The sequence below is a fragment of the Dasypus novemcinctus genome, chromosome 5 (genome assembly GCF_030445035.2).
Source record: "Dasypus novemcinctus isolate mDasNov1 chromosome 5, mDasNov1.1.hap2, whole genome shotgun sequence".
Lineage (NCBI taxonomy): Eukaryota > Metazoa > Chordata > Mammalia > Cingulata > Dasypodidae > Dasypus > Dasypus novemcinctus.
Genome location: NC_080677.1, coordinates 48,660,689 through 48,680,546, shown reverse-complemented (window position 1 = coordinate 48,680,546; position 19,858 = coordinate 48,660,689). Strand labels below are relative to the sequence as shown.

Sequence of the window (19,858 nt, the reverse complement as noted above, 5' to 3'; positions counted from 1 at the left end):
CCACAACTGAGAGGAGCTGAGTGCACCAGTGTTTTTACCATACCTGGTCCACTTCCCTCATTTATATCCTCTGCAACTGCCTCCACCAGAGAAAAAGTAAATCGATTTAAGGTTTATTAATTTTAACATTAGTCTAATCAAAACTGCAAGGGAAAAAATAAAATATCCAATCACCCTCATTATTAAATCTGAATGGATACTAAATCATTAAAATAGCTAAGTTTAATTGGCATTCACAAAGGCAGACTTTTTCATAGAAATTTGATTACTTTAGCAGTTTTTAAAGGTAAGGACAAAATCTGAAAAAACTGTTACAACTATCAAACCTGAATTTACATTTCTGTGATTTATAATGGCAACAAATACTGATACTAGTCATTTCATATAAATAAACTCATCACTTACATACTTGAACAAGGAGATTTGTAATAGCTCATTTAGACAATCAACAATCATATAAAATCTATAATTTCACATGTGATGAAACACTTACAAATTTGTACTTTCACTCCTGGCAAAATTTTAAAAATCGAAATAGACTTGGCTACCAGATTCCATAAAGCAGATGGGAGTAAACAAAGTTTAAGTGTATTGTGGCAGATTTGCACAGTCCACACATTCCCTTCTCCAAATGTGCATCCACCCTTCTTCCCACCCCAGTCCACTTTAAGTCTCAGGACTACTTGTTGTCCCTGGACACAATGCCATTTAGGGTTTTCACAATTGCTCTTTCTCTGCCTAGAATTCTGTCTATCTTTGGCTTTTGTCCATGGGTAAATTGTTTATTTTTCAAACTTGAGTTATGTGAGAACTTCTCTTTCCTGTATTCTTCTGCAAGATAATCACCCCCTCCCATTGTATTCCACATATCTATATATTCTCTTCTGGCAGGAAGTACACTAGACTAGAATTACTCACTTGTGTGTGCTAGGGAACTCCTGGAGGCATGGGTTTATACTATTTGATCCCCAGCACCTAGTACAGGTCTTGGCATAGAATAGGCACTAAATGCCTGCCAGTTTTTCTTAACTGAACCTGATCAGCACAAACTGGAAGAAGGAAGCCTCCTAGTTCAGTGAATGGAGTTCCCTGACTTCCTGAAGGCATACAATGTGGCGGCTCTGGGTGAACTATCTTCTAAAGAAACCATGGTTTAGGAGATAGACACGTGCATGCATCCATACAAACATACACACATAAATTATTATTAAATATGTATATTAATAAAACAAAAGTTAATTCATATTGTTTCACCTGGGTCTGTACTCTGTACTGCCTTGATATCACAATCAATGCAAACTACATCCAAGTAATATTTTACACAAATGATATTGATGCATATACTGACAGGTAGATGCTAAAAGAAGAAATCTACTTCTTTGAAATTTGTGCAGCCACCAGAGTGGCAAACACAGGAAGATGGTTAGACATAAAAGGATCCTAAAATAAAGCTATAAATTAGAGAAGGTAAAACAAGGACTTGTATAACAACATGTGGTTATTAAAGAACATAAAGTTTGGCCCAAATTTTCTAAAATTAAAATCTTAACATAAATTTTCATATAATTAATATTTTATGGAAAGTTTCAGGAAATCACTAAAGGTTGTCTATATTCATAAACTGTACACATTTTAAAAAGGCACTACTACAAATAGTACATATAGAACTCATTCTGGGAGGTTTAATAATTTACAAAATACCAGATAAATTATGAAGTTTTGTGTGGCAAAATAGCCATAAGTAACTGTATAATTTGTGTTGTGTGTATATATATATTTAAGTATCTATATATTCATGCATATGTGTATGAGTCTGCCTGTAATGTGCACTAAATTATTGTACTTTTTCATAAATTTATGAATCCTACATAAATTTTAGAAAATGTTCAGGTAAATAAGTCATAATGGGTAAGAAACAGTTGAATAGCTATCTCTCCTTCAAGCTGTGAAACAACAGTTTTGTTTCTATCAGAATTTTTCAAACCACATATACTGATATTTAGAAATGGGATTCATATATATGTGTGTATGTCTACATATATTAGTATATATAATGCTACAAATATATTGCACTTAGCCTGGAAGGCAAGCTTGCCTGACTTTAGGAGAAGAAGCCTCAGCATTTACTTTATATTCCTACATCCTTCCACTCACAGCATCACGGAGAAAGAAAGTTTTGGCAAAGGTATTTTTAGGCTTTTCCAGGCAAAGGAATTTTGGAATGCACCCTTTAAATAGTCAAGCCTCCAGCATTACATGGATGGCAAAGATCTGCACAATTGCACGTAAAAATAAAACACTAAAGCAGAATCTCTGTATTTAAAAACTATACTTTGAACAACCTTGTAAGTACCAAGGCTGAAGACTTTGAAATTACTCTGTTGCCTCTGACAGCACGTAGAAAACAGCAAAATCAGATACAGAAAGGAATAAGATGCAGATCTCAGATCTGAGCATGAAAAAGAATCAAAATGAATAAAGAGAGGATCCAGAATGACCCAGGAGACAGACTCTGTCCCAGTGAAGAGGCCTTAGCAGTTCACAGCAAGAGCATACTCAAGTAAGAGGTAACATTTACTAAGCACTTCTTGTGCCAGGCACTGTGCTAAGTCCTCTATAGGTTTATCTCAAGTAACCTTTAGAATAATCTGAAGAGGTACATAGTAAATAATACTTACGGTATGGCTGAAGAATGACAGACACTGAGAGATTAGACATCATATTTTTAATAGCAAAACTAGGTCAAGATTCATATCTGTCTGATTCAAAACTCAGTGTTCTTGAACATGTCACAGTATTTTTTATAGATAAACACACACACATACACTTAGCGATCAATTCTTTTTTAATTTCAAGGGGAAGAACTTGCATATAGTGCAGCATTCTGACATTTACATTTGCCTTTTCCAATTGTGTAAGAGCAAATAACAATAACCTTCCAAATAACCTAAATAGGGATTATTTAGGTTTTGATGTCACTCTTTAATAGGTACATTACAGAACATACCTACAACTAGAATATACTGTTATTGCTGCTGCTAAAATAGCCAAAGGGACATCTTTTTGCATAGACTGTGTGGCACAATAGAACACCTCTCCCTGGCCATATACCATAAGTTAAGTTATTCCAATTTTATAGGCAATGTCTGTGCCTGAGACATTTGTTTTGGAAATGTAATTTTCCTTCAAGGTTTCTATAATCCTAAATTTCACTATTTAGGTAATATGCTAAACTGTCCACTTCTGAATCATTGTTCTACCACCACTCTTCTGGGGCATTTCAATACTTCGTGCTGATGGGAAGGTCACTAGGAGCAATCTCAGGAGCAGGCTGCCTTGACATCTTGGATCACAGGGCAACTTCAGGGCTACAGGACAGTGTACCTCCACCATCTTCCAGAACTTCAGGAAGATAATGAATCTCCACTTTTTTCCAGCCCATGGCTTTCTCCAAGTAAGAGCAAGGAAAAGTGAGTATGCAATGGCATGTTTAATTAACCAAACCAGAGTCATCTAGAGATGGAGAGTTGTGTAGTGCACTTGAAAATCTTAAAACCTCATGGGCTCAATTTAACTTTTAATGTATCAACTATTTCTTCCACTATATAATATCATTCATTGCTTCCAAACTCTATCCCAGTCCTTCCCCCAAGATGGCGCAAACTAGGCCATGTGTAGGCCCATCTCAAGTTAATCTCCACATATCTAATTCCCACATGTATTTTTCATTATAAAACTATTCTCTTTAGTGTGAGTCATATTATCAGGGAAATAGGAAATGCAGTGTATGCAGTACAAGCTGGACTGAGACCTTTAACTCTGTTTCCTAAGAGGCCCACCTGCTCTAGCTACTGTTGCTCACGTGATTAAAAAAATGCATTTCATTCTAACAATGTCCCACTTTCTCCCTGTCTAGCATTCCTGTGTCTCCTAAACTTACTATTGTGACTCCTTGACTCCTTCCAGTTGACCATCTCACTGTGACTGTCCCATGATTAGCCCCCACCCCATAATTCATACCACACACTTGACACTATCTTATTACATGTACCATTTAAAAATGATTGTCCATAAAAATGAGCTTACTGGTGATTTGTTTGCCACCTGCCTCTATTCCATTTCTTTCCCATAGTATAACTTTAATATAGTAATATGAAACCAATAAAAAATAATGTCCTGATTATTATGGTTTCACTTATAGAACTATGCAAAATATCAATGAACTCAGTAGTACTTTCAGATGATGAAACAACTTCTTGTTGAGCCCAACTACTGGTAGGGAGAGACAGATTACTTTTTAGTATCACTGTTCTAAGTATTATCATGTTTCCCCTACCCTTTCCCAATAACTTGTTAAGTGTTATATCACATCTCTGGATGTAAATCTTCTTACTGTTTTACTGGGAAGCTGGGGAATTAAATGCAAATTCCTTTATTTTTACATCATTTAGTGCATTCTAAAATGTGAGGTATAAAGTCCTGAGGTATAAAGCCGTGGAAAATTAGAAAGGATCTCTACCTTATGACTCACTGGTACCTCTAATTCACACCCTAAACTGTTCTTGTGATAGGAAAGATTTTCCAAGATGCCACTTCCCCAAGGCTCCTTTCACTAAGGGTCACTATAATGTTTCTTTATATGAATCCCAAGGGACCTGTTCTACACATTTGCTAGACTAAGAGGTTTCCCCTCTTCCGTTCACAGAGAGACCCTGCTGTCTAGCATCACCATTCTAACATACAGAGATTGAGGGACTTCATTTCCTCCCAAAGGGATCCAAACCACAATCACACTTCCCCAATAACCTACCCAGAATGTCAGCATCTCACCACCCCAGCATCAAGCCAAAGCTCTATATAGCAATAATGAGTAGAAGAAAGTCTGGGTCATATGCTGCCCCATAGCACTCTTCATTTCAATACCACTGGGGCTTCTATCATTTTACCAACCAGAGATCCCACTATAATTTTCATAAGGAGTAGCCTGAGTTACACAGCTTCATTAAGATATTAAAACTTCACAAAACTTCCTGAGCATTTGACTTTATGATCCAAGTAATAAAAAAAAAATTTCTTAATGAATTCTGAGAACTGTGCTATTTAAACTAAAAAAAGAGGGGCAGAAGATAAGCAAAAACTGTCTTTATGTATGTATATGTATGTATTTATTTATATAATCACTAAGAAGAAAAATAGACCAATGCATAAAACACAAACAATTCTACTGTGAAAGCATTTACTTTTGAAGGGATAAGTGGCAATTTTAATTTTAAGAATATTTCAGATTCTTGAGTATTCATCCTAGAGACACAATATAAAATAAAACACAAAAAAATCTATTGATAAAATTCAGCCTGAATTTCCTATTCAAAATATTTTTATGGTCTGGTCCATTTTGTTTACATATAATTGCTAGACTACTAAAAAAGACGCTAAGCCTCCAGAATAACTCCTCTTTCTAGTCTTGTTTTATTTGCTTGTCATTCTGTCCTTTGCTGGAGAAGACAATTAAGTACCTTTTTCACTTATAACTAAATCCTAAAAGTTATACCATCCATAAAGGAGATAAAGAATGGGAAAAGAACTAGCATTGTATAAATGTCTGCTATATTTAGGGCACTGCAGTAGTACTTTCTACCTACTACTTGTTAAAACTTCACAAATGTCCTATGAGATAGGAGCTTTTATCACCATCCTAAGGTGAAGAAACAAAGTCAGAAAGCTTAAGTCCCAGTCAAATAGAGCCAAGATTTAAACACTGTTTTTGTTTTGTTTTGTTTTGTTCTGCTCCAGAAATCTTTCCATTCTACACATCTGCCTGCCTTATAATTTGTTAGAGTATCTAGCACTTTGATGAACTGTATCAATTTGTAAATTCTTTTGCACTTACTTTAAAAGAGATGCTTTAGAGAATGTTAATGCACAATACTGGACTGGCTCCAGATCATAAAATTACTTAGCCATCGTATTATATAACAAAATAATCATAAAAATGAAAAAACTACCAAACACCCTAATATGCACCAAGCACTCTACTAGTACATTACAAATATTACTATGGTTAATCCTCAGAATAAAGTATAAAATATATATTATTAATCCATATGGGAGATGATGAAACAAGTAGGGGGAAAGTATGAAATAATTTTATGAATTACATGGATAGAAATCTTTCAAGTCATGTTGTTCCAGGTTGATTGACACTGAGGTCTGTGCTCTGTACATCCTGTAACATCCCTGTCTCAATTAAATGAGCAAACTGTGTTACATTCCAAATTATGACAAATAATAAGCACAAATGAAGTTCAAAACTTTTTCTGTTAGGATAATACCTTCTTCCCATTAAAATTGCATGGTATGCCATCCCTCTCTTCTTTGTTATTTAATGAAGGGCAGGATTAAGGTTGATATTTTTTCCATCTATACTGCAGAATATTTTCTATTCAGATGAGTAAACTCTATTAGTACAAGTATTGAAAGAAAGAAGAAAAGCTAAAACTTGTTTTATAAATTGACAAACTGAGGACTTATTCTATGTGCAATTAACTGGGTAAAGGGAAGAGTGACTCTGTCAGGAGTAGAGTTGTCTCACACTGGATGAACTGAGTTCAAAAGTGCTTAATGTAAACAAAAACTCACACCTCTAAATGCCTCAACACTTGAATTCTGAATAATGATTAGTGTTTACCTGTTTCTTGGATTTCAATGTAATTTCATTACTGCAAAATAAATATTCAATTACTTTACTAGGACATTTATGAAAATTTATCTCCAAGTTAAGAAAAGTTGAATGTTTTCAATATTATCTGTGTGACCCACGCTAAGTCCAACAAATTTTGCTCAATTCATTGACTGTTTTACTTTGGAATTGCCAGGTGAATATAATTCCCCACATTTATTAGTGAAACAATCCCACATGCTAAAAGAGTAAAAATGTGAAAAATGAACACTTGTCAGTATCAGTTCATCTTCCAATAATACTAGTACTGTTTCTCTGTGTATATGAAAAGTTTTCCAATTCACACAAATAAATAAGTTACCTTTTAAATAACTGTGATTCAAAATTGTTGAAAATTGAACTTTTATATTTTAATAAATATTTTCAGTGTCAAATTTGGGTTTTCTCTATTATTAAAAAAAACAACAAAGTGTAACAGACACAATTAAATACCATTTTTTCTTACTTTATGATACTACATCTTTCCCACTCTTATTCAGTCAAGTTTTTATCTCTACCTGTCTACTTAAAATATCCTTTCCCAAATCACTGTTATTCATCTTATCAGTTCCTCATCTTAACTGATCACTTCTGAAATATTTTATAATCCCTTTCCTTGGCCTTTTTGAACTTTTTATATTCTCACAAGGATCTCCTTCTTAAAATACTTCCTTCCATTTAGAAGCTATTGCCATTTTCCTTGGTCTTCTGACAATACTTTTTTAAGCCTCTTTCAACTGTTTTCTCTCCCACTGCAGCTCCTTAAGCCTCAATATTCTCTATCAGTAGCCTGACCTCTCTTTTCAATATTTTCCTTCCTGTAATAATCCCTTCCACTCCTGTGCCTTTAAATACTCTATATATTTTTTAAAGATTTATTTATTTATTTATTTCTCTCCCCATCCCCTCCCCCCCACCCCAGTTGTCTCTTCTCTGTGTCTATTTGCTGCATTTTCTTTGTCCACTTCTGTTGTTGTCAGTGGCACAGGAATCTGTGTTTCTTTTCGTTGAGTCATCTTGTTGTGTCAGCTCTCCATGTGGGCGGTGCCATTCCTGGGCAGGCTGCACTTTCTTTCGTGCTGGGCGGCTCTCCTTATGGGGCGCACTCCTTGCTCGTGGGGCTCCCGTACGCAGGGGCACCCCTGCTTGGCACTCCTTGCGCGCATCAACACTGCGCATGAGCCAGCTCCACACGGGTCAAGGAGGCCCGGGGTTTGAACTGCAGACCTCCCATATGGTAGGCGGATGCCCTATCAATTGGGCCAAGTCTGCTGCCTAAATACTCTATATTTATTGAGTTCTGAGTCAGCTCCTTCAGTCTTTTTCTCCTAAATTACTCAACCATTCACCAATTTTCCGATTAGATTTCTTCATCTGAATGGGTCACTGCTACTTAAAGTTCAGTGTATCTGAATTAAATTGATATGCTTCTTCCCCAACTTCAAGGTCCTACTTTCCTTCTTTTTACTCCTCCATCTCAAATAACTGGGTATAGGCATGATGAGACCTTAGTGGAGTTAGTTCATCCCTTCCTTGGCAGACACCATGTCCTCTGAGCCTAAACCCAAGCTAACACTTCCACAGGGTGACACCAAGCCTTTCCCTCCTTTTCACTATAACTTCTGTAGTCCTACTTCTACTCCCCTTCGTCTCTCACATGGGCTGCCATGTTAGACTCATCTCTCTCCCTTATGTACAAGGAACATGGCAACCGTCCACTCAAAGCTTCCAATGGCTTCCACCTGCTTATAGGCTAAACTTCAGCATCTTTACCACAGTTTGAAAGTTTTCTTACAATCAAACATCACCTCATCTCCTTGGCCTCAAATCTTGTCAGACATTCTGGCCTAGAGCTGTAGTGTACCTCTGGTGACTGTACGTTGTAGGTCCTCAACAACCGGTCCTCAACAATTCTTTTTTGTGCACTGACAATAAAACTTCCATATAATGCACATAATATATCATAGTTCATAACTCATGTGTATACACATATATTTGTATATATGCATATTTATGTATGTGCATATACAAATATATGAAGCATTTTAAGGCTGGAAAGACCCTTAGATACCATCTTTCCTAATTATTGAATATTAAAAAAATAGGAAACCAAAGTCATCTAGTGACTTCCCCAAAATTCTATAGCTTCTTAATGACAAACACAGGTTAGAGTTCATGTCCCAGCTCCTAGTCCAGTGTACCTTTCAGTATACCATTTGAAAACAGTGATCAGTATGCCACTTTAAATCGCTAATATAACTTGCTATAATCTGCTGCACCAAGACCAAGCTTGCTCCACTAGAGTAGACATCCCGGGATGTCTCATCCCCTTTTCTCTCCCATTTCCCTTCCTGCTTCTTTATTTTCATCAAGTGAGAAACACTTAAGATTCCAACCCTTGTATATTTTCATTTATAGTGTACTCCTTTTCTTTAAATATTCCCTAGTTCCTCCAAGAGCTACTCTCCATTCCTTTAAAGATATGTTAAAGTTTCCTTATCTGGGAAAAAAATAATAAAGAGGAATGATTTTGTTCTCAAGTTTAATTCACCTTTGTTTCAACCAAAACAAGGATCACTAAAAAACAAGTATCATCACCATTCTCATGACACTAGCTTACGTTTGCACATAACTTTAAAATTTACAAATTATTTTCTCATAATTCACTCATTTGATCTTCACAACAACACTGCAAATAGTCAGATGGCATCATACCTCATTAAGTGCAGTTGAAAAAACAAAACCGGGGTCAAAAATTAAACAGCCAGCATTCCTACAGCTAATAAGAGCCAGAATTGCCACTGGAACCAAGGTCTTCCTACGCTTGCTCCTGAGAGCTTTTCACTGCTGTAAGCTGTTTATTGGCTTGTGTTCCCACCACGACATTTGCGTTCACATGTATTGGCACCTCTGATGCTACACAGTGAATGTCACCCAAGCTCTTCTTCAATCTGAATTTCTGTTGGCTCATTGCTTTGATAGTTTTCACCAGCCAGCTACTATTTTGTCCAACACTTACCCCACAAACTCTTACCAAACATTCAAATGCCAATTATTAGTTAATTTCATAGTTTGACTAGTGTTTGTCATTATAATTGAGCTTCTGAAAAGGAAAATCATGGCTTTAGCTAACTTAGAGAACATCTTTAACTCTTTGTTTTAAATTGAAATAGTTTATTTGATTTTATCTGCATTCATCAAACAACTGATCTTTAAGGTAAGAATAATTCGTTGTTGTTGTAATGGTTTGTGTATTTCCCACAATATTCTGAGACATAGCATCTACTTTGGCTTTAAGGAAATTTCTTTTTAATCACCTCAGCAAGTTGCTGGACAGATGCAACTTCTTTAAAAATTCAGACAATGGGTATAATTGTAGATTGATCTGTCTCTGTGGCTTGGAGCCAGAGAAGGCTGAAGTCAGGAAACAGACCCACCCTCTGTAACTTGTTTGCAATCCCACGATGAATGCATACTTTCACTTTTTACTAGCTCCTTCTATTAAAGTTTAGGTGTTGTCAAAGGAACTCTTACTTTATCTCTAGCTCTAAGCAACAGGAATAATCTTTTCCCTCTGTATTCCTATAAACGTGAAGTTTCTGGCCTGCTAGAGAATTCTTCCTATCCTGCAGTGGACAGAGAGCGCCGGCCAGCCGGAGAAGGGGTATCATCACTCACTCACTTGGTATTGTTTTCCTGCCCCACCGAGACCGCCAAGCACTTTGCCAGGAACTACGGAGGGGCAGTTACTAGGTGCTGCTTTTGTTGATTGGTTGGTTGGTTGAAAACACAGAAGTCTCAAGGAAGGAAAAGTTGAAACATAAACATTCTAACAATTGTGCCCTTTAAAAATCCCTCATGTCATTCATTAACAAACGAGCTTCCTACAGCCTGCCTAGTGAGCTCCTTGGAGCCCGATTTGCCTAAACTATGAGAACTGCCTGCACTTGGCTTGCTTCCACGTGTCCCAAATATCACAAAGCTACATTTAACAAATTCAACTCCATATCCGCATATATCATGGCACGGAGCATAGTGCTTGCCTAAAGACAGAATATAGCCCGGGGACTGCTTTCTTGTTCTTCGCTAGAAATATATTTTAGAAACTCCAAGACGAATGAGAATCCAGAGCTTAAAATTACTGCACTTCATTATGAAAGTGCAGCGTTGCCCTCATTAACTACAGAGCTACGAAAGGAATATCATTCCAATGACTCACTGTTGGCTCTTAGCTGTTATGTTTTGCTTTTCTAATAACAGGACATCATCTAACTGGCGTCCTCGGGAATCTTACTTTTTACCTTAGGATCCCAGCACAATCGGGCCCTGGAGAAGCACAAGAAGTCGCTTCAGAAACCCAGGAGCTTCTTAATGCGGACCCAGAGGTGAATGTAGGAAGAAGGAGCAACTCCGTGCCACTTACCAGTCTTCCACAGATAGAGGGTGGGCGCCCCAGCCTCGCCCCGCGCCGCAGCCCCGCGAGCTGCCAGGCGCAGGAGCAGCAGCGGCAGCAGCAGATGCTGCAGGACGCCCCGGCGCGGCCCGGCGGCGCCCGGGCTCCGGGACGCCCAGCGCCTCGCATGCGGCCCCATGCTGCCCTCGGCTGCTCCAGGGTCCAGACCCGAAGGACGGTCGGCACGGAATTGTCCTTCGCTCTCGGAAGGTCTTCCCAAGGAGTACAGAAAGCCAAGCTCTTCCCTGCTATTGTTCTCTTCGGATGAAAAGGAGGGAAAGCGCGTCTAACACCAGGGAACAAAAGCGTCCGCGGTGGCCGTGGCCGCCGCCGCCGCTGGAGGGGAGGCTGCTGCCTCTGCCATTGCGCGAAGAGTGGCAGGTCCTAGCGCGAAGGAGGCGGCGGTCCGCAGGGGGCCCAGCTGACTGAGCAAGTCCGCGAGGTCTGGGAGGCAGCGCAGCCCCCGCCGCCAGCTGGGGAGAGGAGGGGGTGGGGGGAGCCGAAAAGAGCGAGGGGGGAGGCGAGAGCGCGAGGGCGAGGGAAGGAGCGGAGGGGCAGCCAGGCGGTACCCAGACCCAACATACCCACCCGAGAAGTCCGTGCGCGTGGTGCGGAGAAATAGGTTTGGAAGGATATGCCAGGAAAAAGAATCATCCCCAGGCGGGCTTCAGAATGACAAATAACGGGCATTGAAATCCATCGTCTCCCAAGGAGTTAAATGCTCAATCTATTGGCATGTTATTCTTAGTGTATATTTACACAAAGCATCGGTGTTTGTCATTTATTATTAAGCTCTCGAGCGTCTGAATTACTGTATGTGCAGGGCAGTATTTGCGATTAGATGTGAAAACATAGTAAGAGAGTTGAGACGTTTCTTGTCAAAACGTACCTAAGTACTTTTAAAAATGTTTTTACTTAATCTATTTTCTATAAAATGTAAACAATTATACTTAACAAATTAAAGTTAATCGTCTTTTAATAGCCTTTAAAATTGAATTATTATTTAATAAGTATTTGCAGTTCTATGTTAAATGCATATATATATATATAATTTTACAAAAACTAATCACAAAATTGTACTTCAGGTATGAAGTAAATTAAAGTGGTATACAATTTTCTACTTCTTTCTGTCAAAACCATGCTACTTTTAAGTATCAGGCAATCAGTAAAATTAAAGAGCAAACTAAGTAACACTCTTTGGATATCTCAGAATTAGGACTTTCTTTAAGTAAAATATGCCGAAAACTAAATTCCCTTAATTCTTAGAAAAATGCAGTTTATGATCTAAATAACGTAAAAATTTGGCTTGGTCTTTGGTTCTTTGTGATTTCACCTTCTATATCAATAGTAGTAGGAGAGAATATGTGTGAAATCACATAATGCTTTGCCCTTTCTTTCTTCCTTTATCCCAATAATAACCTTTTATTATTAACTCATTTCCTAGTAAAGTTAAAATAGTTTCAAGGCATTTAGCCAATTAAAAATATCTGCAAACAGAAAGCCAAAAACAAAAACAAAAACAAAAAAAACCTATTCTCATCAGGTTAACAATTTTCAGTCAAATAAAATAAAATATAAAAAGTAGGAAAGCAACCTTTTAAATTTTCCCTAACAACCCAGCAACCCAAGAGTTTAAAATGAGGATGCTACTGTTACTGAAAGAGGAAACCTTTCATAAGGCTCTCTGGGGACATCTGTCATTTTGCAGATCCTTCCAGACACAGCCCTTCTGCATGCATTAGATTAAAAGCAGGTTTGATCAAGTAATTCACAGGTCCTGCCTGTTTAAGTATTCTGACATCAGAGGAAATTAGCAAATGTTGAAGGTGGCAAATTCAGTCTTTGTTTACTTTCCACTCTGTTAGGCCTCTAAGAGGGAATTAAAAGCTCAGAGAGCCCTAGCTCTGTGTGTCTGTGATTAGGAGAGATAAACTAGTGTGGATTACTGTTTCTTCACTGGTGAAAAACAGCCAACAATCAAAAGATTACAGGTTGATAGGGATAAAAAGAAAGCCTGATCCTAACTAATGCATGGCTCCCTAAAGGAGGGTTTGTTTCAACAATTACCCTACAGAAGAAATTAGGGCCTGCTAGTGCTTCCTTGGTTCTCTCCTCTTAAGGAAAACTCGATGAAACCCGTATACAATGGAAGCATTTTCCTATCCTGTTTGTTTACATTTCTTAATTGCTGTTAGTGGCATAAAGCCTAAAATCCCTCCAACTCTAAAAGCACTCTGTTAATCTCAGCTCATTCTAAACATTCTTGAGAGGTCCCCAATCAATTGACCAAGTGGAAACTCATTATGTAACAGAAGACAGAGAATCTAAGAAGGCAAGTTAATAGAATTTAATGTGCTGGGTAATTTCCCAGCCCTTCGAAAATCCACCAAATGCTATTCTTAATAACTTAATATCAAAAGAAAATGTAAGATTCTGATGTTTGTAGTTATCCATGGTTGTCTAAAGATTACTCAACTGGCCAAGAGTTTAAACGTCATAACTGCAACTCCAAGCATTATACTTAAGAGCCATGGGTGACTTCTAAGTTAAAATTTGCTGCTGTTTAAAATTATACCTCAGGTGACATGGTCTGCAATAGTGTTTAAAAATTGCCAACAATTGGTATTTTAATTTCAATTTATACAAGGCTGAAGGAATACTCACATATAATCAGCAAGCAGTATATACATCTCTAGACAAGGTTACAGAAACTAAGTCATCGAATCTGTCATCTTCACCCCTGTCAAATATCTGTTGTAAAACAATGTCATTATTGTACTTAAGGATAAAAATGTACGGATCTCTGAGGAGACAGAAGTTTTATATATATATGTGTATATATATAATGTATATATGCACACATGTATTCAGATACATGTTTCTTTGTGAAAGGTATGATCACCAATTAGATAAATCCTTTCTATAACACTGATAGATGACAAGAGATAACCTAATATGGCAATCTTTGTTTTCTATAATATAATATAAATAATACACAAATGTTTAATGATATGATGTCAAAATTTAGTCATGAGAAGTCTCAAGGATGCAGATTAAATTGACCATCTGTACAGCCTGCCATGAAGTAAATCGTTTATCATTTTTCCTGAAGAACTATTCAATTATTAATGAGCCAGGGCTATAAAAGTTTTCCAAACCAATGAAGGAAAAATGCAAGGCAAATTTGTTTTTTAATATTTGGAAGTACGACCATTTTGAACTAGTCTCCTGTCATCTGGTGCCCTTAATCTGCCTTTATTATTTTGTTCATATTTATAAATTACATTGAGTAAGGGATGATGCATATCTATACATGTGTTATTCTATTATATAACATATAAATATTCTTCATGGCCCGTAAGATGTATGCACAATGATAATGGTTGATTGTAGCATTTAAACCAGTGATTAAAAATTCAGTTACTTGACAGAAAAGGAAAATTTACACTATGATCAATTTTCATGAATAAATGAAGCTAATAAATAAAGGAATATATAGAATGTTATTCTTTGACAGAATGTTACATTGGGAAAGTATCTAAGGATATCCATCACAGAAATAAAAACTTCAAATAATTTTCTCTACATAACACACTTGCTTCCTAAGAAAACAAATTGCTCAAAGGGATTCTGGGTTTTTGGCCTCTAGGTGTCATACTTCACCAAGATTTAGGTTAGACAAAATTTATTTTTGGATTTTTCTGCCCCTCCCCCACATTCCTGACACCCACCAAATTATTAAAAGTTAAAATATTTAACTTTCTATGTTTGTAGTAAGTGCCCATATATGCTACTTTCTTTTTAAATTTGACTCTAATATACCCTCTCTTCTTTCAATTCCTTTTTCTTTATAATGGCATTTCTTTATCTTGTCTCCTTTTTGGTTGATTGATTTGCTGGTTTGTAGGTATGTGGTGAGGGAAGGCAGATCCTGATTTTGAATAGTTTTACAAAAAATGAATTCCATAGTTTCTCCATTCTATTATAATTCTTTGTTTGGAAACAAACCACAGGATCTAATGCAAATAGTTGGACCTCTTATTTTAAGCATCAGGTGAAAATGTTTTATATTTGCCTCAGTACTCCCAGGACTCTGGGACTGGATCACATACTGCAATGAGGATCCCATTGCAGATGGCAGTGGTGACCTGGGATGGAGGAGAACACCCTGACTCATGCAATGGTTCAAAGATTTGAAAAGTGTTAGAGAACAATATATACAAAAGGACTAGAATTATCTAGCTGCCAATAATTGCATTGATGTCCTACAGAGGAATATGAGAAGATGAAGACCTTTAAAAAACTACTGAAAACTGAGTATGAATCCCAGAGATCCTCTTTCCTAACCCTAAAAGAGACCCTTATTTCCTGCAATATCAGTAGTAACAATATTAGGAAAAGCTACAGAGCAAACTCAAACATAAGAGTTACCAAGTTGCAAAAATGATTGAATGATCAACCATGGTAAGTTTGTTATGATAAGATCAGGGCCCTGGTTGGGAAAACCTGGACCATGATATGTTAGATAGGATCATCTGGATGGATATCCCCAAAAGGCTTTGGCTACCCAGATTCCTCTGACCTTTCAGATACTTTAAATCTAACACATCTACTTTCCCGCAAGGCAACAGGGGCCCACCTAAGGATCTGTCCCCACCTCTTCTCCTGGCTTCCAGGCTCATGACTCAGATTAAGCTGATGCATAAAGCTGCTGAGGATGCACTGCGTCTAATAAGAGATCCACAAAAATACACAGCAAAGTTGATGCAAACATGGTAGGAGCTCAGGGAATATTTGTGGGGCTAGATTTGAGGTGTTTGATTAAGGGGATCAGGAAAAAAGACTAGGTAAGAGAAAGTTCATTAAACTTGGGTCCACTGTCTTGGGATATGGAACTGAACATATTGTCAAGGGATCAAAGGGAGGGATAAAACAAATGTGTTGCTATGATGGTTCAGCGGAACCCAGAAAAAATGATGATCCACACTGAAAAAGGTTGCAAACCCTAAATTGTCAAGGCAGTCAGAGAAAGTTAAATTGACTTTTTAACTAAATTAAAAAGCCCAGGGAAGTATATTTGTTGGAGTCGATACATATGTAAGAAAAAGAAGTCCTAAGAGAGGATTATGCTTGTCCCTTGAGAACGCAAAGGACATACTAATCACCAAGGTCATCAGGATCATATTGGTGAGAGACACCAGCATCACTGAGTTCCATGGTGGCTCTCCTATATCTGCCACAGCAGATGAAAGAAGGGTCAGTCATGCAGGTTTATTGACCTCTGTGTAAAGAGGAGTATATTACTCCTTCAATATAATTGTGTTTAAATTTTTTAGTATTTTATGAAGGTAAAATTGGCATCAATTAGCTGCATGTACAGTTTCAACTATACAATTTAATAAGTTTTGCTATATGTATATACCTCTAAAATGCTAGCACAATCAAGATAATGAACAGAACCATGTCTCCCCAAAGTCCCTCATAGCCCTTTGTAATCCATCCCTCCGACAATCCCTCCCAAACATAGGCAACTATTGATCTGTTTTCTGTCACTATAGATTTGTTTCCATTTTCAAGAATTTATATATATAAATGGAATGAAGCAATGCCTTTAATTCACCTTCATTTTTAAAGGGTGTTTTTTTTGGATAAAGACTTATTGTTTTCTTTCAATACTTTGAATATGATATTCCATAGCTTACTGGCAGCCATGCTTCCTGATGAGAAGTCAGCTGTTAGAATTATTCTGGTTCTTGTGTACATGAGTTATTTTCTCTTATGGCGTTATAATATTTTTTCATTGTCTTTGATGTGTAACTCTTTTTACTTTGGGTTCATTGAGGATCTTGGGTGTTTATAGTAAGGGTTTTCAACAAATTTTGGAAATTTTGACCATTATTTCTTCAAATATACTCTTCTCTATCTCTTCCTCCTGCCTTTGAGACTCCCATGATCAGTTTGTTGGTATGCCTGATGTTAGCTCACAGTTCTCTAAGGCCCAGATCATTTTATCGTATTTTCTCTCTGTTAATCAGATTGGATATCTTTTATGGATGTACGTTCAAATTCCTGATTCAATAGTTCTATTCTCCAGGGATCCAGATTACTTTCACCTTCTGACACAGCATCTCAACATATGACCTCCATGGTTGCCCCTGAAACAAAGGAGAGGACAGAATAATAATATATGATGTTATGATGTTTTTTTAAGTAATACATCAGGATTTACCTTATTTCTCTCTAACACTGGGCAAATCAAAATATTATAGCATAGTCACAATCTTATTGTAAGTAAAGCTGGGAAATTATTCTCACTATAGGTCCAAGCAAAACAAAGAACAGATTCCATAAATAGATAGAATTAACATCTCTACCACAGATTCCCACATACAGGCAATTATGTTCCCTAAAAGCTTGAGATTTTTCTTTGCCTATTTACACAATCTTCCACAAGTTTTAAAGTCAAATTGTTATGTGACTTGGTAGGCAATGGTGGATTGATAATCACTGAAAAGTAAAAATTTTAGTTTTTTTCTCTAGAGAGGTAGCAGCAATGAGTTGGAAACATTGGACCACTCTTAGAGTCCAACTCTGATCAATTAAGAAACCACAACTACAATTGGCTGAGAGTGGTTACATCATACGAGGAAAAAATACATGTCTCTCTGATAAAAGAGATGAATGGATAATAGTATCCTAGGCAGCATTACCCCTTTAGTCTCTGTCTTCACACTCAGAGTTAAATAACAGGTAATCAGACTTCACTTCATATTTCCTTAGATAGCAATCACACAAACTACAATGTGCACAGCTCTTCCTGGGGTTGTGGAACATGACAGGTCTACTTTATTCCTTCTTCACAGTATGAGATGTCTCTGATTTTAGAGCCTCCCTGATAAGATTTTTGGATTTTTGTTTTTGTTTATGTTTTTTTTGCTTTACTTTTTGTTACAAATAAAGTCTGGGTAATTCCCAGTCTCCTATATTATTTAAAAATATTTTCTCCAGGTACCAATTTCCAAAATTTTTTCTAAATTTTTTGATACTCCTCATTTCATATTATCTCCTATCCTGTTCTATTTGGCCTTTTTAATTCATACATTTTTAACTCTGTGCTGATGTCTTAATTTAGAGTTGAAGAAGAGAACTCTTATGGCTAATCCATCATGTTTAATTGGAAATCAAAGTTTGTTTCTTCTATTTTTGTTATATATTTCTTTCATATTTTGCTTTTCCACTATAAATACAAAACATTAACATTTAAGTGATTGATGCTCATTACTTTTACAGGTAAAATGTCAGTTAAGCCTGTTACAATCAGATGAAATATGTGGGGAAGATACTGCTATGTGGCAAATAAAAAAAACATAGAGGCTTAACAGCTTGCCCATGTAAGTAGCCATGAGTTTCTAAGTAGGTTAGAAATAATATCATGTTTCTCTATATATTGTTTCCTAAATTAAGATAACTTTATGAAAATATTAATTCTGTAGAGAACGTCTTCATTCAAAAATATAAAAGCAAATACATAGAATGCTTCCTCTTCTTCTCTTCCTGATTTAAGAGACTACTTAGCTCAGAATAGATTTGTGAAGATGCTATTCTTTCTTTTAATAATTAATTCCCTGATCCAGGAGAAGCATGGCATAAGTATCTATAAACAACTACGTAATTTCTGTCCAAGTCATATTTTATATGTAATATATATTTATGTTATATAGTTATATTAAATACATATACCTACATACACATATACATGTATGCACCTATATATACATATATACATACATATGCATATACTTACACACACCACACTCACACATATATAAATATATAAATTGCCTGATATCTGTTATTCAATTTTCATTTGTTTATAGTGGAACAAGGTCAATAATAGATGCACGATAAGTACTTATGAAAAAAAGAGATACAATTTAAATAACTAATCGACATGCCTAAAATTTAAAAGGAACTAATTTTTAATTTAATAATTGGGGAGGGAGATATACAACGGTGTCCAGATTTTCCAGTATAGAAGGAATTCAAGAATAATACTTTCCTAAGAAAGTAATGAATATTGGCAAAGAAGATGACACCTAAATGGGCTAAAACATTGAAACTTGCTCCTGAGATAAGGTATAATTGATTATATGCTATTTTTATTTTAGAAAAATAATATTAGCACTATTACTTCTTATAGTATAAGTTGATACATCTTTCTGTGCCTTCTCATTAAATGGCCTTCCTTTATACTTAGGCTGCTTAGTAGATGGTGAAAAGACACCCATTTTTCAATGCGTCTTGTCATTCACGACTATAAGATGCATTGAATCTTATGGGCTAAAATATGCTTACATTTCACATACCATGCATTATAATTCAATAAAAATCCATATTTATGTCGAATCCACCATTTCGCAATGAATATCAAGCTCACATTAGGATAAAGACATGACACTTTGAGAAGAAAAGCAAATGTCAGTAAATTAGCTCCATCCATTGTACTACCCTGTGGTGACAGCAGAAGTCATTACCAATTTTCTCAAACTGCTAGTACATGTCTGTAACTGAAAACAGTATGAAAAGCTTTCTAATTACTCCTGGCAGATCTTCTACTTCCAAAACTTATTCCCTTGACATACAGTTGCTAATTTGCTCAAGATATGACAATTGCATCCTTTTGTAAT

At 36.5% G+C, this 19,858-nt stretch overlaps 1 protein-coding gene across 1 annotated transcript in view; it reads right to left on the bottom strand.

The window, feature by feature from the left end:
- Window positions 1-11,770, bottom strand: part of THSD7A (thrombospondin type 1 domain containing 7A) — a 461,297-nt gene extending 449,527 nt beyond the window's left edge. Inside the window, exon 1 of the mRNA XM_004459100.5 lies at window positions 11,142-11,770. Coding sequence (XP_004459157.2) covers window positions 11,142-11,310 — 169 coding nt within the window. The 5' untranslated portion in view covers window positions 11,311-11,770. The remainder of the gene's footprint in view (window positions 1-11,141) is intronic.
- Between the last annotated feature and the right edge of the window lie 8,088 nt (window positions 11,771-19,858).